The 22011-nt window shown below is 43.6% G+C and overlaps 1 protein-coding gene across 1 annotated transcript in view; it reads right to left on the bottom strand.

Annotated features, from left to right (window-relative positions):
• Nucleotides 1–4778: 4778 nt before the first annotated feature.
• Nucleotides 4779–22011, bottom strand: part of creb3l4 (cAMP responsive element binding protein 3-like 4) — a 37858-nt gene continuing 20625 nt past the window's right edge. The window contains exons 7-10 of the mRNA XM_084336846.1: nucleotides 17427–17495; nucleotides 12339–12423; nucleotides 12091–12184; nucleotides 4779–10442 (exon numbers count right to left, since the gene is read on the bottom strand). Of these exons, the coding sequence (XP_084192972.1) occupies nucleotides 10117–10442; nucleotides 12091–12184; nucleotides 12339–12423; nucleotides 17427–17495 (574 nt within the window). The 3' untranslated portion in view covers nucleotides 4779–10116. The remainder of the gene's footprint in view (nucleotides 10443–12090; nucleotides 12185–12338; nucleotides 12424–17426; nucleotides 17496–22011) is intronic.

Below are 22011 nucleotides of genomic sequence, written 5' to 3'. Positions count from 1 at the left end.
ACTACTTCACATGTAGAGAATCAGACAGCACTGCTTCACATGTAGAGAATCAGACAGCACTGCTTCACATGTAGAGAATCAGACAGCACTGTTTCACATGTAGAGAATCAGACAGCACTGTTTCACATGTATAGAAGCAGACAGCACTGTTTCACATGTAGAGAATCAGACAGCACTGCTTCACATGTAGAGAATCAGACAGCACTGTTTCACATGTAGAGAATCAGACAGCACTGCTTCACATGTAGAGAAGCAGACAGCACTGTTTCACATGTAGAGAATCAGACAGCACTACTTCACATGTAGAGAGAATCAGACAGCACTACTTCACATGTAGAGAGAATCAGACAGCACTACTTCACATGTAGAGAGAATCAGACAGCACTGTTTCACATGGAGAGAGAATCAGACAGCACTGCTTCACATGTAGAGAGAATCAGACAGCACTGTTTCACATGTAGAGAGAATCAGACAGCACTGCTTCACATGTAGAGAGAATCAGACAGCACTACTTCACATGTAGAGAGAATCAGACAGCACTGTTTCACATGTAGAGAGAATCAGACAGCACTGCTTCACATGTAGAGAGAATCAGACAGCACTGTTTCACATGTAGAGAGAATCAGACAGCACTGCTTCACATGTAGAGAGAATCAGACAGCACTACTTCACATGTAGAGAATCAGACAGCACTACTTCACATGTAGAGAATCAGACAGCACTGTTTCACATGTAGAGAATCAGACAGCACTGCTTCACATGTAGAGAATCAGATAGCACTACTTCACATGTAGAGAATCAGACAGCACTACTTCACATGTATAGAAGCAGACAGCACTGTTTCACATGTAGAGAATCAGACAGCACTACTTCACATGTAGATAATCAGACAGCACTACTTCACATGTAGAGAATCAGACAGCACTACTTCACATGTAGAGAATCAGACAGCACTGCTTCACATGTAGAGAATCAGACAGCACTGTTTCACATGTATAGAAGCAGACAGCACTGTTTCACATGTAGAGAATCAGACAGCACTGCTTCACATGTAGAGAATCAGACAGCACTGCTTCACATGTAGAGAATCAGACAGCACTGTTTCACATGTAGAGAATCAGACAGCACTGTTTCACATGTATAGAAGCAGACAGCACTGTTTCACATGTAGAGAATCAGACAGCACTGCTTCACATGTAGAGAATCAGACAGCACTGCTTCACATGTAGAGAATCAGACAGCACTACTTCACATGTAGAGAATCAGACAGCACTGCTTCACATGTAGAGAATCAGACAGCACTGCTTCACATGTAGAGAATCAGACAGCACTGTTTCACATGTAGAGAATCAGACAGCACTGTTTCACATGTATAGAAGCAGACAGCACTGTTTCACATGTAGAGAATCAGACAGCACTGCTTCACATGTAGAGAATCAGACAGCACTGTTTCACATGTAGAGAATCAGACAGCACTGCTTCACATGTAGAGAATCAGACAGCACTGTTTCACATGTAGAGAATCAGACAGCACTGCTTCACATGTAGAGAATCAGACAGCACTGTTTCACATGTAGAGAATCAGACAGCACTGTTTCACATGTAGAGAATCAGACAGCACTGCTTCACATGTAGAGAATCAGACAGCACTGTTTCACATGTAGAGAATCAGACAGCACTGCTTCACATGTAGAGAATCAGACAGCACTGTTTCACATGTAGAGAATCAGACAGCACTGTTTCACATGTAGAGAATCAGACAGCACTGCTTCACATGTAGAGAATCAGACAGCACTGTTTCACATGTATAGAAGCAGACAGCACTGTTTCACATGTAGAGAATCAGACAGCACTGCTTCACATGTAGAGAATCAGACAGCACTGCTTCACATGTAGAGAATCAGACAGCACTACTTCACATGTAGAGAATCAGACAGCACTGCTTCACATGTAGAGAATCAGACAGCACTGCTTCACATGTAGAGAATCAGACAGCACTGTTTCACATGTAGAGAATCAGACAGCACTGTTTCACATGTATAGAAGCAGACAGCACTGTTTCACATGTAGAGAATCAGACAGCACTGCTTCACATGTAGAGAATCAGACAGCACTGTTTCACATGTAGAGAATCAGACAGCACTGCTTCACATGTAGAGAATCAGACAGCACTGTTTCACATGTAGAGAATCAGACAGCACTGCTTCACATGTAGAGAATCAGACAGCACTGTTTCACATGTAGAGAATCAGACAGCACTGTTTCACATGTAGAGAATCAGACAGCACTACTCCGGGGTCGTCGCCGTCGCACCTCCGTTCCGGCTCCCCTGGTCCGGTCCCGAGTCCTGCGACTGGAGGGTCCCTCATCGGGGATCCGGCTCCGGGTCTGTTACCCTCACCCCTTTGCTCCAGGTCCCCTGACCGGTCCTCTGTTCCCGTACCCGCCCCCCCTCGTCGGGCCTCTGTCCCCGGGTCCAGCCCCCCTCTCCGGGCCTCTACACCCGTTTTTGGGCCCCCTGGCTCTGTGCCCTGTTCACCTTTCTCCGGGCCACCCTTTGGTCCAGTTCCCCGGTCTCCCTGCTGCTATGCCCCTCCTGGGTTCTTTTCTCGGGCTCCTGGCCCCGCACCATTGCTTATAACCTGGGCAGAGTGGCAGGAAATATGGACGAGTATAAGACAACAGTCTATACTCTGCGCAAGGCTGTTAAACTTGCTAAGAGGACGTATGCTGATAAGATGGAGGCACCAATGGCTCAGAACGACACAAGAGGCTTATGGCGAGGGCTACGGACGATAACTGACTTCAAAGTCAGCGCCCCCTCAATGGAGAGTGCCGACGCCTCTCTCGCGGATCAACTCAACTCCTTCTATGCTCGGTTTGGTGCAGACAGTGGCGACGCTAGCTCACCGGCTAACGACGTCACTGACGCGCCGGCTGTCGTGGAGGGAGGGGGGCATCCGCGGGGACACTCTCTCATTGACGGAACACAGTGTGAGAAGAGTATTTATGCAGGGGGTCCCTGTTGCGTGTAGTCTTTTACCAGCAAGATAGAGGGTAAAACAGGCCTATATGTTGTCATCATCTTCACCATCACGGAATTGATCATGCATAATGTAGTATATCTTTTGGATATGAATCGTGCCAGCGGAGTTAACTGACTTGTGTTTCGTCTTTAAAGATCCACGGATTTAGGGTTGAAGTAATAACTTTCATATATTTTCTTGATAGCACATGGTCACATAATCGTATTGCCTAATTTCAGAATAGCCACCGCAAGCCAGAAAAACTTCGAGGAAGCTTGAAACGGGCAACAGCATTAAGAGAGCGAGAGAAAACACTGCTTTAAGGAAAACAGCTTCTCCCAGACTTTCGACAGGATTTTAAAGCAAAGGCTACGTGTCTTTTTGTTCTCCACCGACAAGATACAGCATTTGTTTTCTTGAAAAGTATAGATATATTACTACGCTAACATAATCACGCTGCTGTTATACAGCAACTTGGACAGTAGTTGAATGAGAACCTGCAAGGCGGCAGCTACCCGGTCCTGAAGCAGGCTGTTAGAGGCAGAAATAGCGTAACGCGATTGGGCGTAGAGAGAAACGTCACTGGCCAATCAGATCGCAGAACCCGAACGCGGAACGGCAAGTTTTTACTACGGCCTTGCCAAGTGAGTTGCATGACGGTTAGAATGTTGTCCGACTTGCTCTCAAAATCTGACGAGGCGAGCCGCGGAAATCTCACGGGAGCGGGCCACAGACTAGTACCTCTCACCCGACTGCTTGACGCAAATGCATGATGGGAAACGACTTGCTATCGTTGCGCAAAGTGCCCATTGGCTCAGAAAAGTTGTCAGTCACCAGCCACAAGAGGAAGTATGAGACGTTTGATTGATTGATTGAAAACTTTATTAACCGATTGCAGAATGGGTACAATACAGTACGGGTCCCGTCTGCCTGTAGATTTTCCCCAACAGAGTTTCACTTCCGCGTTTGGTTTGCGCGATCTGATTGGCCACTGACGTTTCTCTCAGCGCCAATCGCGTTACTCCTAACAAACTGGTTAAGCTTGGCGACTCTTTCGAAGTCGCTCTCTTTCGAAGTTGGTTAAGGTTAGGGTTAGTTGGTTAAGGTTAGGATTAGGGTTAGTTGGTTAAGGTAACTGTGAAGTGTAACTGTTAATATGATTGTATGTAACTGCACTTTAACTGTTCCACAAGAGGGCGCTATAGGCGTAAGGAGACGCAGCTATTGTAGCTGACGTCAGGTAGAAGGTATAAAAGGGAATGTTCCCTCCCCCTCTATCTCTTTCACTCTAACTCTCACGGAGAGTAGGTCTCGTGGTACAAATGTGCATAAGAAAATAAACCACGCCGGTTAAGGCTAAAGAGGACCTTGTCGTCATGAACAGTTATTGTTTGCTCCCCAGGTGACTGTCAACAGGTTATGGGCCCAGATCACGGAAGAGCAAAAATAAGGATAGCTAGTTAGCTGAAAGTATAGGCTAGTTTAGTAGCGGGAGAACCGTGCGACGCTAAAGCTGAGCTAATGGGCAGCTAAGCTACGCTACCATCAAAAGATGGCGACAAGAGGAAGGAGCAAGTGGCCCACGTTCGTATCATTGCTATGCCGATGATACCCAACTCTTCCTCTCCTTTCCTCCAGCTTGGTCAGCTTTCTGCTACAGCCTCAAATGGTCTGGTGAGACCATCTTGGTCAGTCTTCTCACGATACCAGACGTATGCTTAGAACAAATGAGACATGTTTTATTGTACGCAGAATGCAGGGTAAGCACAATGGAAAACAAATAAGCAGCGACCTCGACCACCAAGAAACCAAGAGTTTACTCTGCATTAAGTCTCTTATTGCTTTAATGTATTAACCATAGAGATCCCATTTGACATTCTCGTAGGAAATAGCAACATTTCATATATGTTTTGGAATTATTGAGCATTAGAAAATATAATATATATATATTTTTTGGAATGAAACCATTCAAATACACAAAAACACAGAGAGAGATGCTCGAAGTGCTTTAAATAAGCAAATGCAGTTCCCCTATTCATTCACCTGATGTGGATATTCCATAGCTAAAATCATTCATAATTTAAAAATACCAAACAAATCCCTCCAAAAGAAAAAAAAACCTTTTAACAAAAATACAAAGATATTTCATTTTGGTTTGTATGTTTCAGTGCTTATATCCTTAACACATTGGGCGCCGGGGGTTGTGCCCATCATTGTACCCAGTCTGCCACCGTTGAAAGCCTATGGAGATGTTTACCTTCTTTGCAGGGCTATAACTTTTGAAATTTTATTGCTATATTGACATTACTATGGCCCATTCAACATCGATTATCTATCGTTCCGGATGTGGGAACGTTATATTTTTTCATTCATACATTGTTGTGTTAATACCGTCTAGAATATAAGTGTTTTTAAGCTTTTCTGCTGTAATTCCAAAACCGCTAGTTATAGGCCCTGACGCATATGATAGATTATCGATTGCCGTTAACTTTCTTTCCTATACACGCTATATTAAAAAATTCAAATGTATATGATCGGTATACGTTATGCTTCATCATGCGTGAAGGAAAGGGGGGGCGGGGGTCGTCTATAATTCCTTGATCGTCAGTAACGGCTTTATGTAGTATGGGTTGATATATTGATCAGACTGTTTGCAAACAAAGAAGCGCACAATCGGGCTGAAAATAACGTTATATTCCTGTTATCGTTCGCCGATGAGACTGGAGAAAAAAAATCCCAATTATTTGACGCCGATCTCCTAGATCCATTTCCGGTTTGTATGGCGCAATAAACGCCGAAATCATATCGATTATTAAGTTTAGAAAGCGATCCCATGCACCCGAGGGGGAGGGACACGCCGCCTTCGTCGCTTCCTGATTCTACTGCGCAGGCGCACCAACCGACCTGTAGGAGTCGCTGTCCACAACGTCCGATGCCCACCCACCAGCTTCCCACCCCCTAATACTGCCAATTGTATTAGTATGAACGACCAGCCAAGCTGGTAGCAACGCCCAGAGCTGGGCTCGAACCCAGCATCTCCTGCGTTGGTGGCGAGCGCCTTGCCCACTGCGCCACCTAGCCGCCCTAGTGGTCTCAGTTCTGAAACGGAACAGGTACCTATGAACTCAGAACATTCCCCTGGGTGCTCTCATAACCGTAACCGGCCCGATCGGAAGGACATTTCACCTTTGATGATCCCTTCAATAGGAAAATATTAGCGCCCAATACTGTCAATGCTTGATCCTATCGTTTCTCTAGTTGGAAATACATGGGTAACAGCTAAGCTCATGGGGGTAACAGCTAAGTTTGTGGGGGTTAACAGGTAAGCTCGTGGGGGTAACAGCTAAGCTCTTTGACGTCGTTAAGGGACGTGAAGGAATTTGGGGGGGAAGTTACAAAACAAAGCGTTTCCGTGACCGTCTGGAAGCTTAGTGTTTATAGCTATGCCTCGATGGTCTGTTTGTGTAGCAAATGCCCAACTTGATGTTATATCACGTTATCCAAAGGAAAACATAAATATTGTCTGTTTTTAGACCATACAATTTTTTCTCTCCAACTTGGACATTAGTGCGCGGACCATCGTTCAAAGGTTGCTGGTCCCCGACGTTAGGGCCGAGGATGAGCCAGGTTGAAAGGTGTTGAAGATTATGCTGGGAACAGTATTTAAGTCTCTGTGGTTCTTTCTTACTAAGCAGTAGAATAGGTGGTGAGTGTAAGAGGGGCTAAGTGTAGGCAGGGTGTTTCTGGACATGTCAAACAAGTCATATTCTGATGACGTGCTTTGAGCCATGTAAACACGGTTCAGGTTATTCAATGCCTGTGCAGACGGTTCATTTGAAATGTCCAATTTGAACGATCTCGGGTTGAGAAAATGTAACCGCAGCTATTGTCATCTACTGTATAAAAACCTTTCCCTATTCATCGTCTATGAAGCAGCATCAGACTTTATACTTGATGATCATCACAGATTTGAGTTCTAGCACTTTGGGAGAGAGTTGCTAATTTTCACTCATCTATGTACCGTCTTAGACCAGAGGAATAACATGTATGAATTCTGAAATTGGGCGTAGTTCCCCTTTATAAACCAAAACTGGCCGACCTGGTAGCCAGTAGAGATGTTTGTATTCCTTTACGGGTATCTGGAAATCATACCTGTGTAATATGTACATCAATTTAAAGGAACACGCCACCATTATGGGAAAGTATTGCTTACAGTCTTCTCCAGACTCTGACAAGATACAGTAGATAGATACTAATACCCTCTCGTTCAGTAGAAAGCTTTCTTTCATTTGTGCTAAGCTAGGCTATAGCTTGCAGCCGGATAGTTTTCTACTGAACACACAGAGAGGAAATCTACTGTATCTTATTGTCTGACTCTGGAGAAGACGGTAAGTGCATGTCCCATAATGTTGGCGTGTTCCTTCAAGTGAATCGACGCAAAATAAGATATTTTTCTATGCTACTGTATAAAATCATAGAACAATTTTGGGGTTTAAGAACGTTTCATGAATCTGACGTTGACTTCTCCTACGCACTTTTCTCAAGAGATGGAAAAGAACGTTCAGGCACAATGCCCAACAGGCCAATATGGTAATTAGACTTTTTGGTAAAATGGTGCATTTATATAGTGCTTTTATCCAAAGAGCTTTACAATTCTGTTACTCACATTCACACACCGATGGCGGAGGCGACCATGCAAGGTGCCAACCTGCTCATCGGGAGCAATTAGGGGTGAAGTGTCTTGCTCAAGGACACTTCGACACGCTGCCCGTGAGGAGCGGGAACCTTCCGATTACCAGGCGACTGCTCTACCTCCTGAGCCACTGTCGCCTCACACTAATAAAATTAAGAATGCAAGTAGTGGATAGACTTCAGGAAGCACTTAATGATTGAAAGATGTTAAATCAAAGTGAAATATCTTTTAAATTGTATTATGAAGTAGAAAACACAGACATAATTCCCTTATTACAAATGATCTCAATGTACAATTGGATAAAGAGGTCTTCCCTTGTGTTGGACATCATTGACAGAGTTCCTCTAACGCTAACCCATGGAGAGTTCATCCACTTTTGCCATTACTTGGCGTCGGACGCCAACATTCGCTACCAAACATTTGAGCTAATGTTGGCTAACAAACTTTAGAGCCAACATTAGCAAACGTTATCAGAGACTGTAACGTTACCATGCCTAACGTTAGCTAATGTTAGTAGTAGAAAATATTTTTCAAATCTAATATTTCCTTTCTCTAGCATATTTACTAATTTAATAGAGTGGAGTGAAAAAGAAACAGTACCAGATTGCACAGCAGGACACCAGGAGGACTTGGGAGTAACCCCACTATTCAGCCCTATTCCAATTAAGGTTGTATTCATGTTAACCCTTTCACCGCCGCACTACCAAAACGGTTAACCCTTTCACTGCGGCGACACACAGAAGGTTAACCCTTTCACGGCCACACGACAGCCGGTTAACCCGTTCACTGGCACACGACAGCCGGTTAACCCTTTCACTGCCACACGCCGACCGTTGGTTGTGTGCCAGTAAAGGGTTAACCTTCTGTCGTGTGCCAGTGAAAGGGTTAAAGGAACACACCAGCATTATGGGAAATGTGCCCACCGTCTTCTCCAGAGTCAGCTAGCCTAGCTCAGCACAAATGAATGAAAGCGGATATGGACCAGCTCGCCTAGCTCAGCACAAATGAATGAAAGCGGATATGGACCAGCTCGCCTAGCTGTTGGCCAAAAACACCTCTCCCCGAATTTTAAGCTAGGCTAGTGGTCCGTATCAACTTCTATTCATTGGTGCTAAGCTAGGCAAACTTGCAGCCAGATCGCTAAGCGCATTTCCCGTAATGTTGGCGTGTTCCTTTTAGATACTCCTCGAATGCGCTCGAGTATCCCTGTTCCCATGCATGGACCAATTAGCAGAATATTCCCGTTGTGGCCCACCCATAGATAGAACTGTCTGATCTCATTATTAAAACTCACATTACTACATAGGAAAGAAATATGATCATTATTCATCTGCCCAGAAAGAGGATTTTCATGGCTGTCCGTCATGTTTCTTTTTTCTCATCAAAATGTCCCATGACTACTGAATTGTGGCCCTGCCATCATTGGAGTTAGAAGTTCTACTAAGTGAAATATCCCTCTAAGTAGAACTTAGAACGTCAAGTTTCAGCAGTCACTATCTAAAAACATCTACAGTACAAGTACAGTAAGCTAGTGACCACTGCTGTCCCTGTCGTCTGCTGTCAACACCACCATTCCTCAAGGTGTCAGGCTCCTCCTCATTCACTTCCATTCATTTTGGGGACCAAGTCTAAATATACAGTACTTCTGAAGCATAAACAGACTACTGCTGAAGATTTCAATAAAGCAGACAATACTGAGTTAAAGGTACGTTATTTGTTTTGGAATTTGATGTGTGTTTGTTTGTTTACAGATGTGTTACCATTGAAAAATAAAAGCAGAAAGAATGTTTGTGGAGTGGTTACCCAAACAAAGTCTAAACTATCAACTTTCTGTGTAAAGTTCATAGTTGGACAAACTACACCTCAAGTGAGAAATAGTTCCTTTACCAACCCAGCAGAATATATTACACAGAATAATATTGCTGTGTATAGTTTGTTTGTACTTCAGAAGTATGATATTTAGACTTGGTCCTCAAAATGAATGGAAGTGAATGAGGAGTCTGGGGTTGTCGCTAGCTCACTTATAGATGATCTTAGATAGAGGTAAGACTGCAGACTTTTGACAAGTTCTACTAAAGTGAAAAATCCCTTTAAGAGACGTGTGTGTGATGTTCACATACTGGGTTAAGAATGTAATTCTCTGCACATGTAAACATAAGCCAATTATGTCAAACCAAGGCAGAGACATCTGTCCACCGTGCAACATCCTCGTTCACCAGGTTACAAGCCACACATGAACTACTGAAACCCTGTTTGCATCAAAGATTGTACGACTATGGTTGGGCGATGAAGGCGTTTTAAGAAAGGGTCTTCATGATATATTGAGGTGGAACATTGGGACTTCTAGGAGATACTCCAAAGTGAACGGGACTCTGCTATGCTAACGGGCTAACGTGTCTACATCTCATCGGCGTGGGCCGGCTTCCCAGGGTCGACGCCCCCTTTCCCGGACGTCGACCTCAGACCCGAGGCGAGTGGTTCAGTCCGCCCGGCGACCAGAGTCGTGCCGTTCCCTAACTGGCTCTCCTCTTGGGCCACTCCTTCCAGGCCTGTGATTTGAGGGCTTTCTACGGGTGGTTTTAGAAAGGCGGGGCTGTCCGGAGGTCCCGATTGGCCGAGGTCCGGGGGCACCGGTAAGGAGTGGGATTGGACGACGGGGCCGCCTGTCTCATCCCCCGTCTGCGGGGATGACGCAGGGTCTGTCAAGATGTTTCTGGAGATGACTGAAACGAGAGGAAATACATCACACTAGAAGATGTTTCTGGAGATGACTGAAACGAGAGGAAATACATCACACTAGAAGATGTTTCTGGAGATAACTGAAACAGGAGGAAATACATCACACTAGAAGATGTTTCTGGAGATAACTGAAACAGGAGGAAATACATCACACTAGAAGATGTTTCTGGAGATGACTGAAACGAGAGGAAATACATCACACTAGAAGATGTTTCTGGAGATGACTGAAACGAGAGGAAATACATCACACTAGAAGATGTTTCTGGAGATGACTGAAACGAGAGGAAATACATCACACTAGAAGATGTTTCTGGAGATAACTGAAACAAGAGGAAATACATCACACTAGAAGATGTTTCTGGAGATGACTGAAACGAGAGGAAATACATCACACTAGAAGATGTTTCTGGAGATAACTGAAACAAGAGGAAACACATCACACTAGAAGATGTTTCTGGAGATAACTGAAACGAGAGGAAATACATCACACTAGAAACCGTATTACCACAGTCAGTAGAGTGCATGATTAATACTTTATTTGGTTAATAGCCTGGTCAGAATGCTGGTGGTTTAAAAGTGGAGATGATATGTTACAAAAGTAGTTTAGACAATTGAACCCTTGCACCGAAGAACCATATAAGTGTTTTTTTTTATTATTTGGACAGCCCATGTATTTGCAGTTAATCTAAATCACTTGGAGTGTGAATGTGATATATCACAAGAAACTACTCAACCTCTACTGCTTGTATAAAGTATGCAACCTCTACTGTCTTTAACTATGAATGAAGACAACACTAACTTATGTTTAGATAAAAGTTTGAAAACATTGTTACTCTGAAGACCTAAAATTACTTATATGGTTCTTCATCTGAGGTACTCAATTGATACAGTATTAATAATAAGTATCAAGACTCTTAAAAAAAGAGAGGTTCAAAGACTTTAGTTCATACGGTAACTCATAATTAGTTTGTATGTAAGCTCATATGCTCTTCTCAGTTTTGTTTCTTTTGATTGTTCTCTCTCTTTACTTTTCAATGTCCATATTCTTTGTTGTTTAAGACAATAATAAATATTGTGGGAAGAAATTACAAAATGACTAAAACTAACTATCAAATGACTGAATCTAACATGCATTATAGTCAAAAGACTAAAATCACCAACATTTACTCTCAATTGTAAAGAAAAACGTTTCTTTCCTTCCCCAATTTAGGCGTTACATGACCACAATTCTCCTCATGTTGGTCTGGGGAGGGTGCAGACTACCACATGCCTCCTCTGTGGGTCTGGGGAGGGTGTAGACTACCACATGCCTCCTCTGTCGGTCTGGGGAGGGTGTAGACTACCACATGCCTCCTCTGTTGGTCTGGCGAGGGTGTAGACTACCACACGCCTCCTCTGTTGGTCTGGCGAGGGTGTAGACTACCACACGCCTCCTCTGTCGGTCTGGGGAGGGTGTGTAGACTACCACACGCCTCCTCTGTCGGTCTGGGGAGGGTGTGTAGACTATCACACGCCTCCTCTGTCAGTCTGGGGAGGGTGTGTAGACTATCACATGCCTCCTCTAAAAGGCAAAATAACCCTCTTAAGTTCAAATGAAAATAAAACGGATACAATTCTTTAAAATGGGCCCACCTCCTTTTGGTTTGTAGTCCTCCTCTGAGGCAGAGCCCCGTCGGAAGGGACTGTAGCTGGGGATGATGATGAGCCCCAGCGAGAAGAGGATTATCTGACAGGAGCACGCACACACGCACACACACACACACACACACACACACACACACACACACACAGGTAAATGTATCTCTGAAATGACTTTACTGTGATAAATGATGCTTGTAAAGACCTCCTTGAAGATAAGCAGGCAGGTCTGCGAGGCCTACCAGGATGCAGGTGCTGGTCTGCGCTGCCTTCGTGGCCGTCCGCTTGATCAGAGACTGTAGTCTGCGCAGCTGAGTCAGAAGAGACCTGAGCGTGCACAATAGACCATGTCAGTGGTTGAAAACTATTACACATAAACGTGCACCTCTGGCCCTTGGAATCTAGAATCACAGGCTAAAAGTATGGATGCAATGGGTGCTACCGAGTACCGACCCTGGAGGTTACGGAGGGGTGTCCATTTGTATCGTTACAGATTTGTGAACAAAGAGGGGCTTGCAACTCACTTTTCAATGCTCACAAGGTGTTTATTTGTGACAAACAGCAGATATACGACGTTTCGACCCTTCCGGTCTTTTTCAAGTATATACTGTATATATATATAAGTATATTTCAAGATATACTTGAAAAAGACCGGAACAGTCTGTTACAGAATCCACACACATCCTAATAGGGCTGGTGTTAAAGGGGCACTTCACTAAACAAATATGATTAGTTGGAAAACATGCGTTTTGTTCTCGTAATTACCCACCAGAGTTCCTCTGTTGTTAGTAATGAATGTACCACCATTTATGAACACAGACTGGTAGCAGAGTACATTAAGACAGATTGTACGTTAAGTCAATTCAGTCTTGTCCAGGAACCATGAGGCTCTTTAAAGTGGACACATTACGTATCTTTCTATATGTATGATGACTTTATATGTATAATTGTACATGACTTCCTTGAATCTGTGGGACATGTTTGTTAACGGGTCACTTCACCCAAAAACAATGCATTTATTTTGCACATGATCTCACACGTTCAAAAACTCTAAACCCTTTGATTTAGTTTGACAAGTTATTGAGAGTGAATGCGTTTGAATATGGCCACTGGTGATGTCATCGGGGACATTGAATCCCTGTGTTGTTTAATCACAGCTCAATGAAATGATAAGGTAGCAGTTTCCTATAAGACATAGTATTACTATTTTTTCATCTATTTTTAATCTTTCAAAATGTTCAGTTGCTATTGCATGCACTCATCCGTGTTTCACTACACACTTGAGTGCATGCTTACCAACTGTTAGTCTGCAACACTACTATCACCGACATCTAAGAAGGGAGATCCCCCCTTGAATGGCCCTTCTAAGGCCCCGTCCACACGAACGCTGGTTTTAATATAACCATGATTGTATGTGCGCAGTTGCACTGTTCGGCCACACACAACCGGGGATTTGCTACACTGCAACCGCGGTCTTTGAAACCGGTGGCCAGGGTGAAGTTGTGCGGTTTTGCAGTTGCGTGTGGGCATAGCAACCGAGGTTATTCCCAGTGTTTACAGCAGAGCTGTCGCAATTATTTCCCATGTTCACGGCAGACCGCGGGGTAGAGATTATAGCAGAGCCAACTACACCAGTGTTTACAGCAGTCCCAAGTAGCGTTATATGAAAATGATTGTAACAAACTTTTGTTCGAAACGTATCGTCTGTGTTGAAGAGTGTTGTGATCGACTGATGTCTTGTCGCATTCCTGACCTGACGCTGAGAGTAAACATGTAGCTGCAGCTAAACTAAACTCATGTGTTGTCAAGTTATTGTTATAAGGAACCCAGTCCAGACTGCATCCCCTTAACAATTGTTTGTATTGAGCCGTATTGTATTGTACCCATTCTGCAATGTGTTAAATAACGTTTACATCCATTTCATATCGGTAACGTTACCACATTACGTTAGCATTTAAGCTATACACTATACATGGATATAGCCATTCACATTAGCATGTAGCTAACAACACCGGCGGTCTTTTGTGAGACTAAACTATCCGCTCTTGGTGGTAAATTGTGTTGCTGATGGTTTTGTTTCATCAACAAAATGAGAGGCAGAACACAGTGAATGTATCCGTTTGTTTATTGCAGTTTCTTTCTTTGCTGAAAATAATATGTTCCGTTGGCAAAATGATCCAGTCCAGCTGTGCTTCTAAACAGGAAGTTTACTTCTTCTTCTTCAGTGAATTAATGGCAGATCGCGACCCAACAGGAAGTTTAGTGAGCGTACAGCCTTTTCTGATTGGTTGAAATGGCCTTCATGTCTGAACAACATCGCCGCCTACTGTTTTGGCATTGTACTAAATGTATCGGTTACTGGGTTCCCAGCTCTGCCGTGAGTACGCAGTTATACACGGTTGTTTACCTGTGTTCACCGTGTGGACGGAGTTTAATTTTTTTAAACTTCGGTCATATTAAATCCAAACCCTCGTGTGGACAGGGCCTAAGGTTTCTCTCCTCCACACTGCCTGTGGAGCATTTTTCCCTATTGTTAGGTTTTAGTGAGTTTTTCCTTACCGTCGCATGGGGTATGTCTGGGAGTACTTGCATTCATTCAGTCATTCATTTATTTGCATTTATTTTAAATTTGTTGGACCTTATGGTGTTCTTGTTTTGTTCTTGACTTATTGTTATGTTTCTTCTTGACTTGTTTAAAGAAGACGTGTCCGGCCCATGGGGACATTAACGTGTGTTGTCGGGGCTTACAAATAAATTTGATTTGATTTATTTTTTCATCTACATAATTTCATTGAGCTGTAATTAACACGACAACAAGGATTCTAAGTCTCTGATGATATCACTGGTGGTCATATTAGAAATGAATATTCATAAACAAATTTACTCTCAATAACTGTCAAACTAAATGAATGTGTGCAAAAGTGTTTAGAGTTTTTGAACATGTGTGAGATTATGTGCAAATAAAATCAGCATTGTTTTTGGGTGAAGTGCCCCTTTAACAAACATGTCCCACAGATTCAAGGATGTTTGGATTTGTGTGAGATTATGTGCAAAATAAATCCATTTAGAGATGTCCAATATTATTGCCGTACAGATTATCGGTTTTAACTTTTTTAATGACACAACATGCACATTTTATACATCAAACTCTTCAGCTCACTCAAAATGTCAATATGAGAGATGTGATGTATAGTTTTTTAGATATTCATGTTTGTTTGGCACAACTCGCAATAAATGCTGTGGCTTTTGCATTTTTGAGCCGAAGATGTTTGGGCAGACGTCTATCGACGCGCGCTTGATGACGTCATCAAACTGCATCGTCACTTGCAGCATAACATGGAAGTCGCTCACTATGTCTTTGATTTGGAATTATTTCAAAGTGTCTCCAGATATTAAACTTGCCGTTTAAGTTAAGGGACAACTGGGTGGGTTTTATCTGTGTCGCCTGTTGCTTCTTGTCATCGTTTTGCTGCACAAACGTTGCGTGTATCTCCGGATGATTCAACGTTGCGTATATCTCCGGATGATTCTTCCTGAAGAATCATCCGGAGATACACGCAACGTTTGTGCAGAAAAACGATGAAAAGAAGCAACAGGCAACACCGGAAAAAAAACACTCAGTTGTCCCTTAACGAGTCAATCGATAAAAAAAGAAAATACATTATTAGCCAAATTATGGTCACTGGCCAGTTACATGTAGAGCTCATCTAGAGCAGGGCTTGAGCCCAGTTTATTTTAAAGATTGTGTTACCCCAAGTAGGCTAATGACGGGTCTTTTTTTAAATCTCGTTTCAGTTGTTTGCACTTTACTTCACAGTTGTATACTGTAGGTACAATGTTGTTTACATTTTGTGAAGAAGTAGAAATGTGCCCTATGTAGTGGGCGTTTGTCAGGATTATCTCAGGGAGAGTGTGATCCAAGCTGCTGTTTGAGACTTAATAAATATGGCACTTTTTTCCATAGCCTAATTTAAGTTGAAGTAGTTATATTTTGCACAGATGTTTACATTTAGAAAGCCTTGTTGAATGCATTCAGTGAAATGACCACATCAATGCATACTTTTATTGCCAAAAGTATGCATAATGTGTTAATTCCACGACAAGGGATATGTGATGTTGGTTAACTGAAATTATTTCGTTTTTGGGGGAGGGGAACCCAGCATATATCGGTATCGGTTGATATCGGTATCGGAAATTAAGAGTTGGACAATATCGGTATATCGGTAAAAAAGCCAATATCGAACATCCCTAGTTTTTTTGCAAAGTGCCCCTTTAACACTTTGAGAGCCACTCACGGCTAATCTCGTGTTTACGATAATTACGTTGAAAGCCACTCACGAGATTTCTCGGAATTATTTATTTCTTTATTTTTTAGCGATCTGAAATCATATTGCATCACGCGAGCCTACCCTAGCCTACCCAAATATTCCAGTCCACATTTTCCAGTCCACTGATGCAGCCGGAGTTACCAGAGTTCATTCTGGATCCTCTGAGCCCCGCGGATCATGAGTTCTACTGTATACACGTTAGATCTACACTTATCGATTTTTTCGAATGGTGATCAGGAATTGGAATATACCATTTGGATACCATCTGATGTCAGGTAAGGAATCTATGTTATCAGTGTTAGGATAATCAGACTCGTTTTCGAGGAGATATAAGCTTTTTTGTGATATGTGCTCCATCTGTTTCACTGTAAAATCCATGAGGAAATTAAATCAGCTATTATCAGCGCGCGGCTCGAACGTGCGTGCGTGCACGTATACTATTGATCATCTAGCGTTTATTTGAAAACGATTCATAAATAGGCCGACAAATATCAACGTTCTGGAATATTCCAGTAAAAGGCGATTATCACAGAATGGGCTGTTTTTCACCTGAAAACGGGTGCTTTTCAAAATGCTCTCAAACGGAAATGAAGCGATAAAAAACCAATCTGCCTTGACAACACTGACTGGAAAATGATTATTTTATAAGCGACAGGCAGATTAGACACATAGCCATAATTTAAAACATAGATTAGGCGATATTAACGTTAACATTGGGAGTGGACCGTGGCATTCAAGGGGGTAAAAAGGAAAACACGGCGTGGTGCTCAAAGTGTTAAGTAAGTCACCTAACATCCTCATCCAAGTGAAAAGGCATTTTGTGAACTGAATATACTGCTTTATTGTTTTCACTAACAATTCTGAGCTAAATCTAATGTATTGCCTTCACCCCGTGGCCTCCAGCTGGGCACGCACAGTTAGAAAAATAATAATAAATATATATTAAAATTGAATTGTTATCCCCCCCCCCCTTTCGGGCCCTAGGCGATGGTGGTGCCTTACATGTTGTGCTTCTCCAGCTGTTCAACGGTCCTCTGGAGCTCCTTGTTCTGCGCCGAGCATGCTGCTGCCCTGCCACACACACACACACACACACACACACATACAATCAATTTCCACCATTTTCTAAATGGACTGAAAAACAAATACATATTTTACTGTAGTGTCCATTTCTGCTAATTCATTATTAGCGGCACGGTGGTGTAGTGGTTAACACTGTCGCCTCACAGCAAGAAGGTCCAGGGTTCGATTCCCGCTTGGGGACCAGGTTTCCATGATGCCAGGTACCCAGGTGGGGTATCTCCCAGGCCTTTCTGTGTGGAGTTTGCATGTTCTCCCCGTGCTCGCAAGGGTTCCCCCCCGATAAGATAAACCCAATGGAAAAACATGCACAACACAACAGATCGCCAACGCTATGGCGTCCTTGACGAAGACGGACAGGAGCACTTGGATTGGTCCCCGGGGCGCGGCTCATGTTGACGCCCTATCTGCTCCCGGCTGCCCATGGGGGGAAGGACGACGCAATGGGTTAGGCGCAGAGACTCTATCGCATCGGCGACTGAGGAAAAGACAATGCATGTGTGTGTGTGTGTATTCTGGTGTGTGTGTGCCGCTCCAATTGCATGTCCAGTTCGTTGCATGCCGATTAAAGACCCACCTAAAGAGGTCCTGCATTATTATTAATATAATACATTTATATAATTACTTTTCAGAATTATTCCATATATATATATATATATATATATATATTATTTTTTTTAAAGGTGCCATAGATAACAGCACCAGCAAGTCATGTATCATATCATATCAGGTGCATTCCATGTGGGGAGACAAAAAATTCTCAGAGTTTCGTAAAAGTCAGTCAAAGCTTACCAAAAGCACGAGCAGTGAACTCCAAGCCCACGTGACTGAACTCAAACTGGAAAGAAACAGACTAAGAAATGACGTAAACTCCAAGATCAAAACTGCAAAAAAAATTCATCAATGACAGAACTGAGGAAAACAAAAACAAACCACGTGAACTTTGGAAATTACTCAATAATCAACTAGGCTGCAGTAAAAAACTTAAAACCAGATTCTCAAACATAAACATAAAGACGGACAACACGCTCATCACAGACAAGCTGGATGTAGCCAATTACTTAAACATTTTCTTCACAAACATAGCCACAACACTGGTAAACAAACTACCCTCCCACTCAGGGCATTATGGGGTAGAACACATAGTAGCATACTACAAAAAGCTAGGGGTCCACAAAGACGACTTCAAACTGGAAATGGTAACAACAGATGAGGTACTCAAAAAACTGAGCGCAACCGAACAAGGCCACTGGCCATGACAACATCCCCTCCAAATTCCTTAGAGACTCAGCAGCCGCCATCACCCCAGTCATCACACACATAATAAACCTCTCCATAAAACAGGGACACGTCCCCAAGGACTTCAAAATTGCGAGAGTAACACCCCTGCACAAAAAGGGCAGCAAACTAGACCCAGGCAACTACCGCCCTGTTTCTATCCTTACCTCCATCTCCATCTTGAGCTGTGGTGTTCCACAAGGAAGCATACTAGGACCGCTACTGTTCCTAATTTATGCAAATGACATGTCGTAAGCTTGTGACTGCAACTTGTTCCTGTTCACGGACGACTCAGCCCTGCTGGTCTCTGACAAGAACAAGTTACAGGTTGAAAAAACCCTCAGCTCGGAACTAGGCTAAATCTGCATATGGCTCGCTGATAACAAACTATCATTACACCTGGGCAAAACAGAGTCCATTCTCTTCGGTTCAAATAACAAACTCAGCAAGACCGACGGCTTCTCAGTTACAGTGGGTGACAATTAGGGCTGCAACTAATGATTATTTTGGTAATCGACTAATCTGTCGATTATTTTTTCGATTAGTCGACTAATCTAATGATTATTTTTGTCATTCGATTAGTCGACTAATCTAACGATTATTTTTGTCACACCCTCAATCTCTGCTTCCTGTGGGCATGGCTCCTTCTCCAATGCATGTTTTACCTCACATGCTCAAGTCTGCACACCTGTGAATGTCACCCTGTTGTCCAGTCCCTTAACAGTTAACTTAACATAACATGATGATCCCATAGCAAATTAAAATAATGACTCATGAAACATTTGAATTTGGATCTTAAGCCACTTTAAATCTAAATGTATTTGAACAATACAACAATCACTCATAACAAGATAAATAAATGAAATACAAATTAAAGTGGAAGTGTTTAAATAACTAAAAAAAATATATAGCAGACTTCTTAGCTTAACATCCCAGGGAACTAATGGGATAACTGGGGATGTTGTTTGCTCCTGACAAGAGTCTCAAAGTCTGGGGTGATGGTGGTAGACAAAGCAACTCTGAGGTCATGCTCAATGTCCAATCTGTTCCTCTGCTTTGACTTCAGCTGGACCAGAGCTGAGAAGCCACTTTCACAAAGATAGGCAGTGCAAAAAAAAAAAAGTATACATTTTTTATTTTTATTTTTTTACGACTAATCGACGCAAACATTCTGCATCAAGGAGTTTTTATGATCAACGTCGTCGATTATGTCGACTAATCGTTGCAGCCCTAGTGACAATATTGTCACAAGGAAAGATGAAATTACATACCTAGGTTCCATCCTAGAGGCAAATCTTTCCTGTGACAAAATGGCATCCAATGTAATAAAAAAAAAAGTCAACCAACGAACTCTATTCTTGTACCGGATCTCCTCTCTGGTAAACAAGAATACCCTGAAGACTCTGGCAGGAGCACTCATTCAAGGGTACTACGACTATGCTTGCACCTCATGGTACCAAAGCACCTCAAAGGCGCTAAAAACAAGATTACAAACATCTCAAAACAAACTGGTCAGACTACTGCTTGACCTTACTCCTAGAACCCACCTCACCCCTGCCCACTTTGACAAAGGTCAGTGAATACCACGATCACAACACCAGAGGGAGCTCCACAAATCATGTTAAACCCAGATTCGGCTCAAACAAGGGACTAAACACGTTTAGCAATTTTGCCACATCAATGTGGAACGCCCTACCCAAAGCTGTAAAGGAATGTGAATCTCTACCCACTTTCAAAACCACTCTCAAAGAGCACCTACGGGAGGCTGCAATTCGAAACTGGCCGCTGTAAATATCCTAACCCAACCCCCTCCAATGTACAGTAAATTACCAAGTATGGTTGTCAATATTCCAATGTACAGTTTTGCTTGTACAGTTGTACAGTTTCCCCCACCCACCCCTCCTACCCAACCCAACCCCCCACCCCACCCACCTCCAATGTACAGTCCCTCCCCCCCCCCACCCAACCCCCCACCCCACCTACCCAACCTCCTCCAATGTACAGTTTCTACGTCAAATGTATATACTCTCTTCTCTAGACTCTTTTTGTATCACAAACAGTACTGTATTTGCAAATCTGGTATGTCATATATGTTATGATGAATTGAAAATGGGGGACCCTGATGTAAACAAGACAAAAGTCTCTCTGGTCTGCATCCCCTTAACAATTGTATGTATTGAGCTGTACTGTACTGTACCCATTCTGCAATCTGTTAATAAAGTTTTCAATCAATCAATCAATCAGACACACAATGTCCCTCCTCTCTTCTGCCTGCGTGTCCTGTAGCAGTCTGACAGCTGTGCACCACCACCAGGGTGAGCTTTAGGGCAGCACAGCTCCCTCTAGTGGGGGGGTCCAGGAAATGTCTCCCTGAGAGATTTCCTTCTTTCTTCTAAATGCTCATCTCCCATGAGTTTTGACAGGGGAATGGGGACACATTTTCAATGAGAACTTGGACTGTAAGCAACCCTTTTTTTCCGCTAACCAAGCTCACCAAGCTCATTAAAGTGGTCATTAACCACTTGAGCCCTGAGACCTATCCAAGTGTCCCACAGCAGTATCAGCAGCACGTACACGTGTCCCACAGCAGTATCAACACGTACACGTGTCCCACAGCAGTATCAGCAGCACGTACACGTGTCCCACAGCAGTATCAACGCGTACACGTGTCCCACAGCAGTATCAGCAGCACGTACACGTGTCCCACAGCAGTATCAGCAGCACGTACACGTGTCCCACAGCAGTATCAGCAGCACGTACACGTGTCCCACAGCAGTATCAGCAGCACGTACACGTGTCCCACAGCAGTATCAGCAGCACGTACACGTGTCCCACAGCAGTATCAGCACGTACACGTGTCCCACAGCAGTATCAGCAGCACGCGTACACGTGTCCCACAGCAGTATCAGCAGCACGCGTACACGTGTCCCACAGCAGTATCAGCAGCACGCGTACACGTGTCCCACAGCAGTATCAGCAGCACGCGTACACGTGTCCCACAGCAGTATCAGCAGCACGCGTACACGTGTCCCACAGCAGTATCAGCAGCACGCGTACACGTGTCCCACACGCGCTGGGAGGCGCCCTACAGCGCTGGGAGGCGCCCTACAGCGCTGGGAGGCGCCCTACACCGCTGGGAGGCGCCCTACACCGCTGGGAGGCGCCCTACACCGCTGGGAGGCGCCCTACACCGGGAGGCGCCCTACACCGCTGGGAGGCGCCCTACACC

The sequence above is a fragment of the Notolepis coatsorum genome, assembly GCF_963971535.1.
Source record: "Notolepis coatsorum genome assembly, chromosome: 19".
Classification (NCBI taxonomy): domain Eukaryota; kingdom Metazoa; phylum Chordata; class Actinopteri; order Aulopiformes; family Paralepididae; genus Notolepis; species Notolepis coatsorum.
The sequence above is the reverse complement of the archived record's forward strand: the minus strand, read 5'-3'. Positions and strand labels throughout refer to the sequence as shown.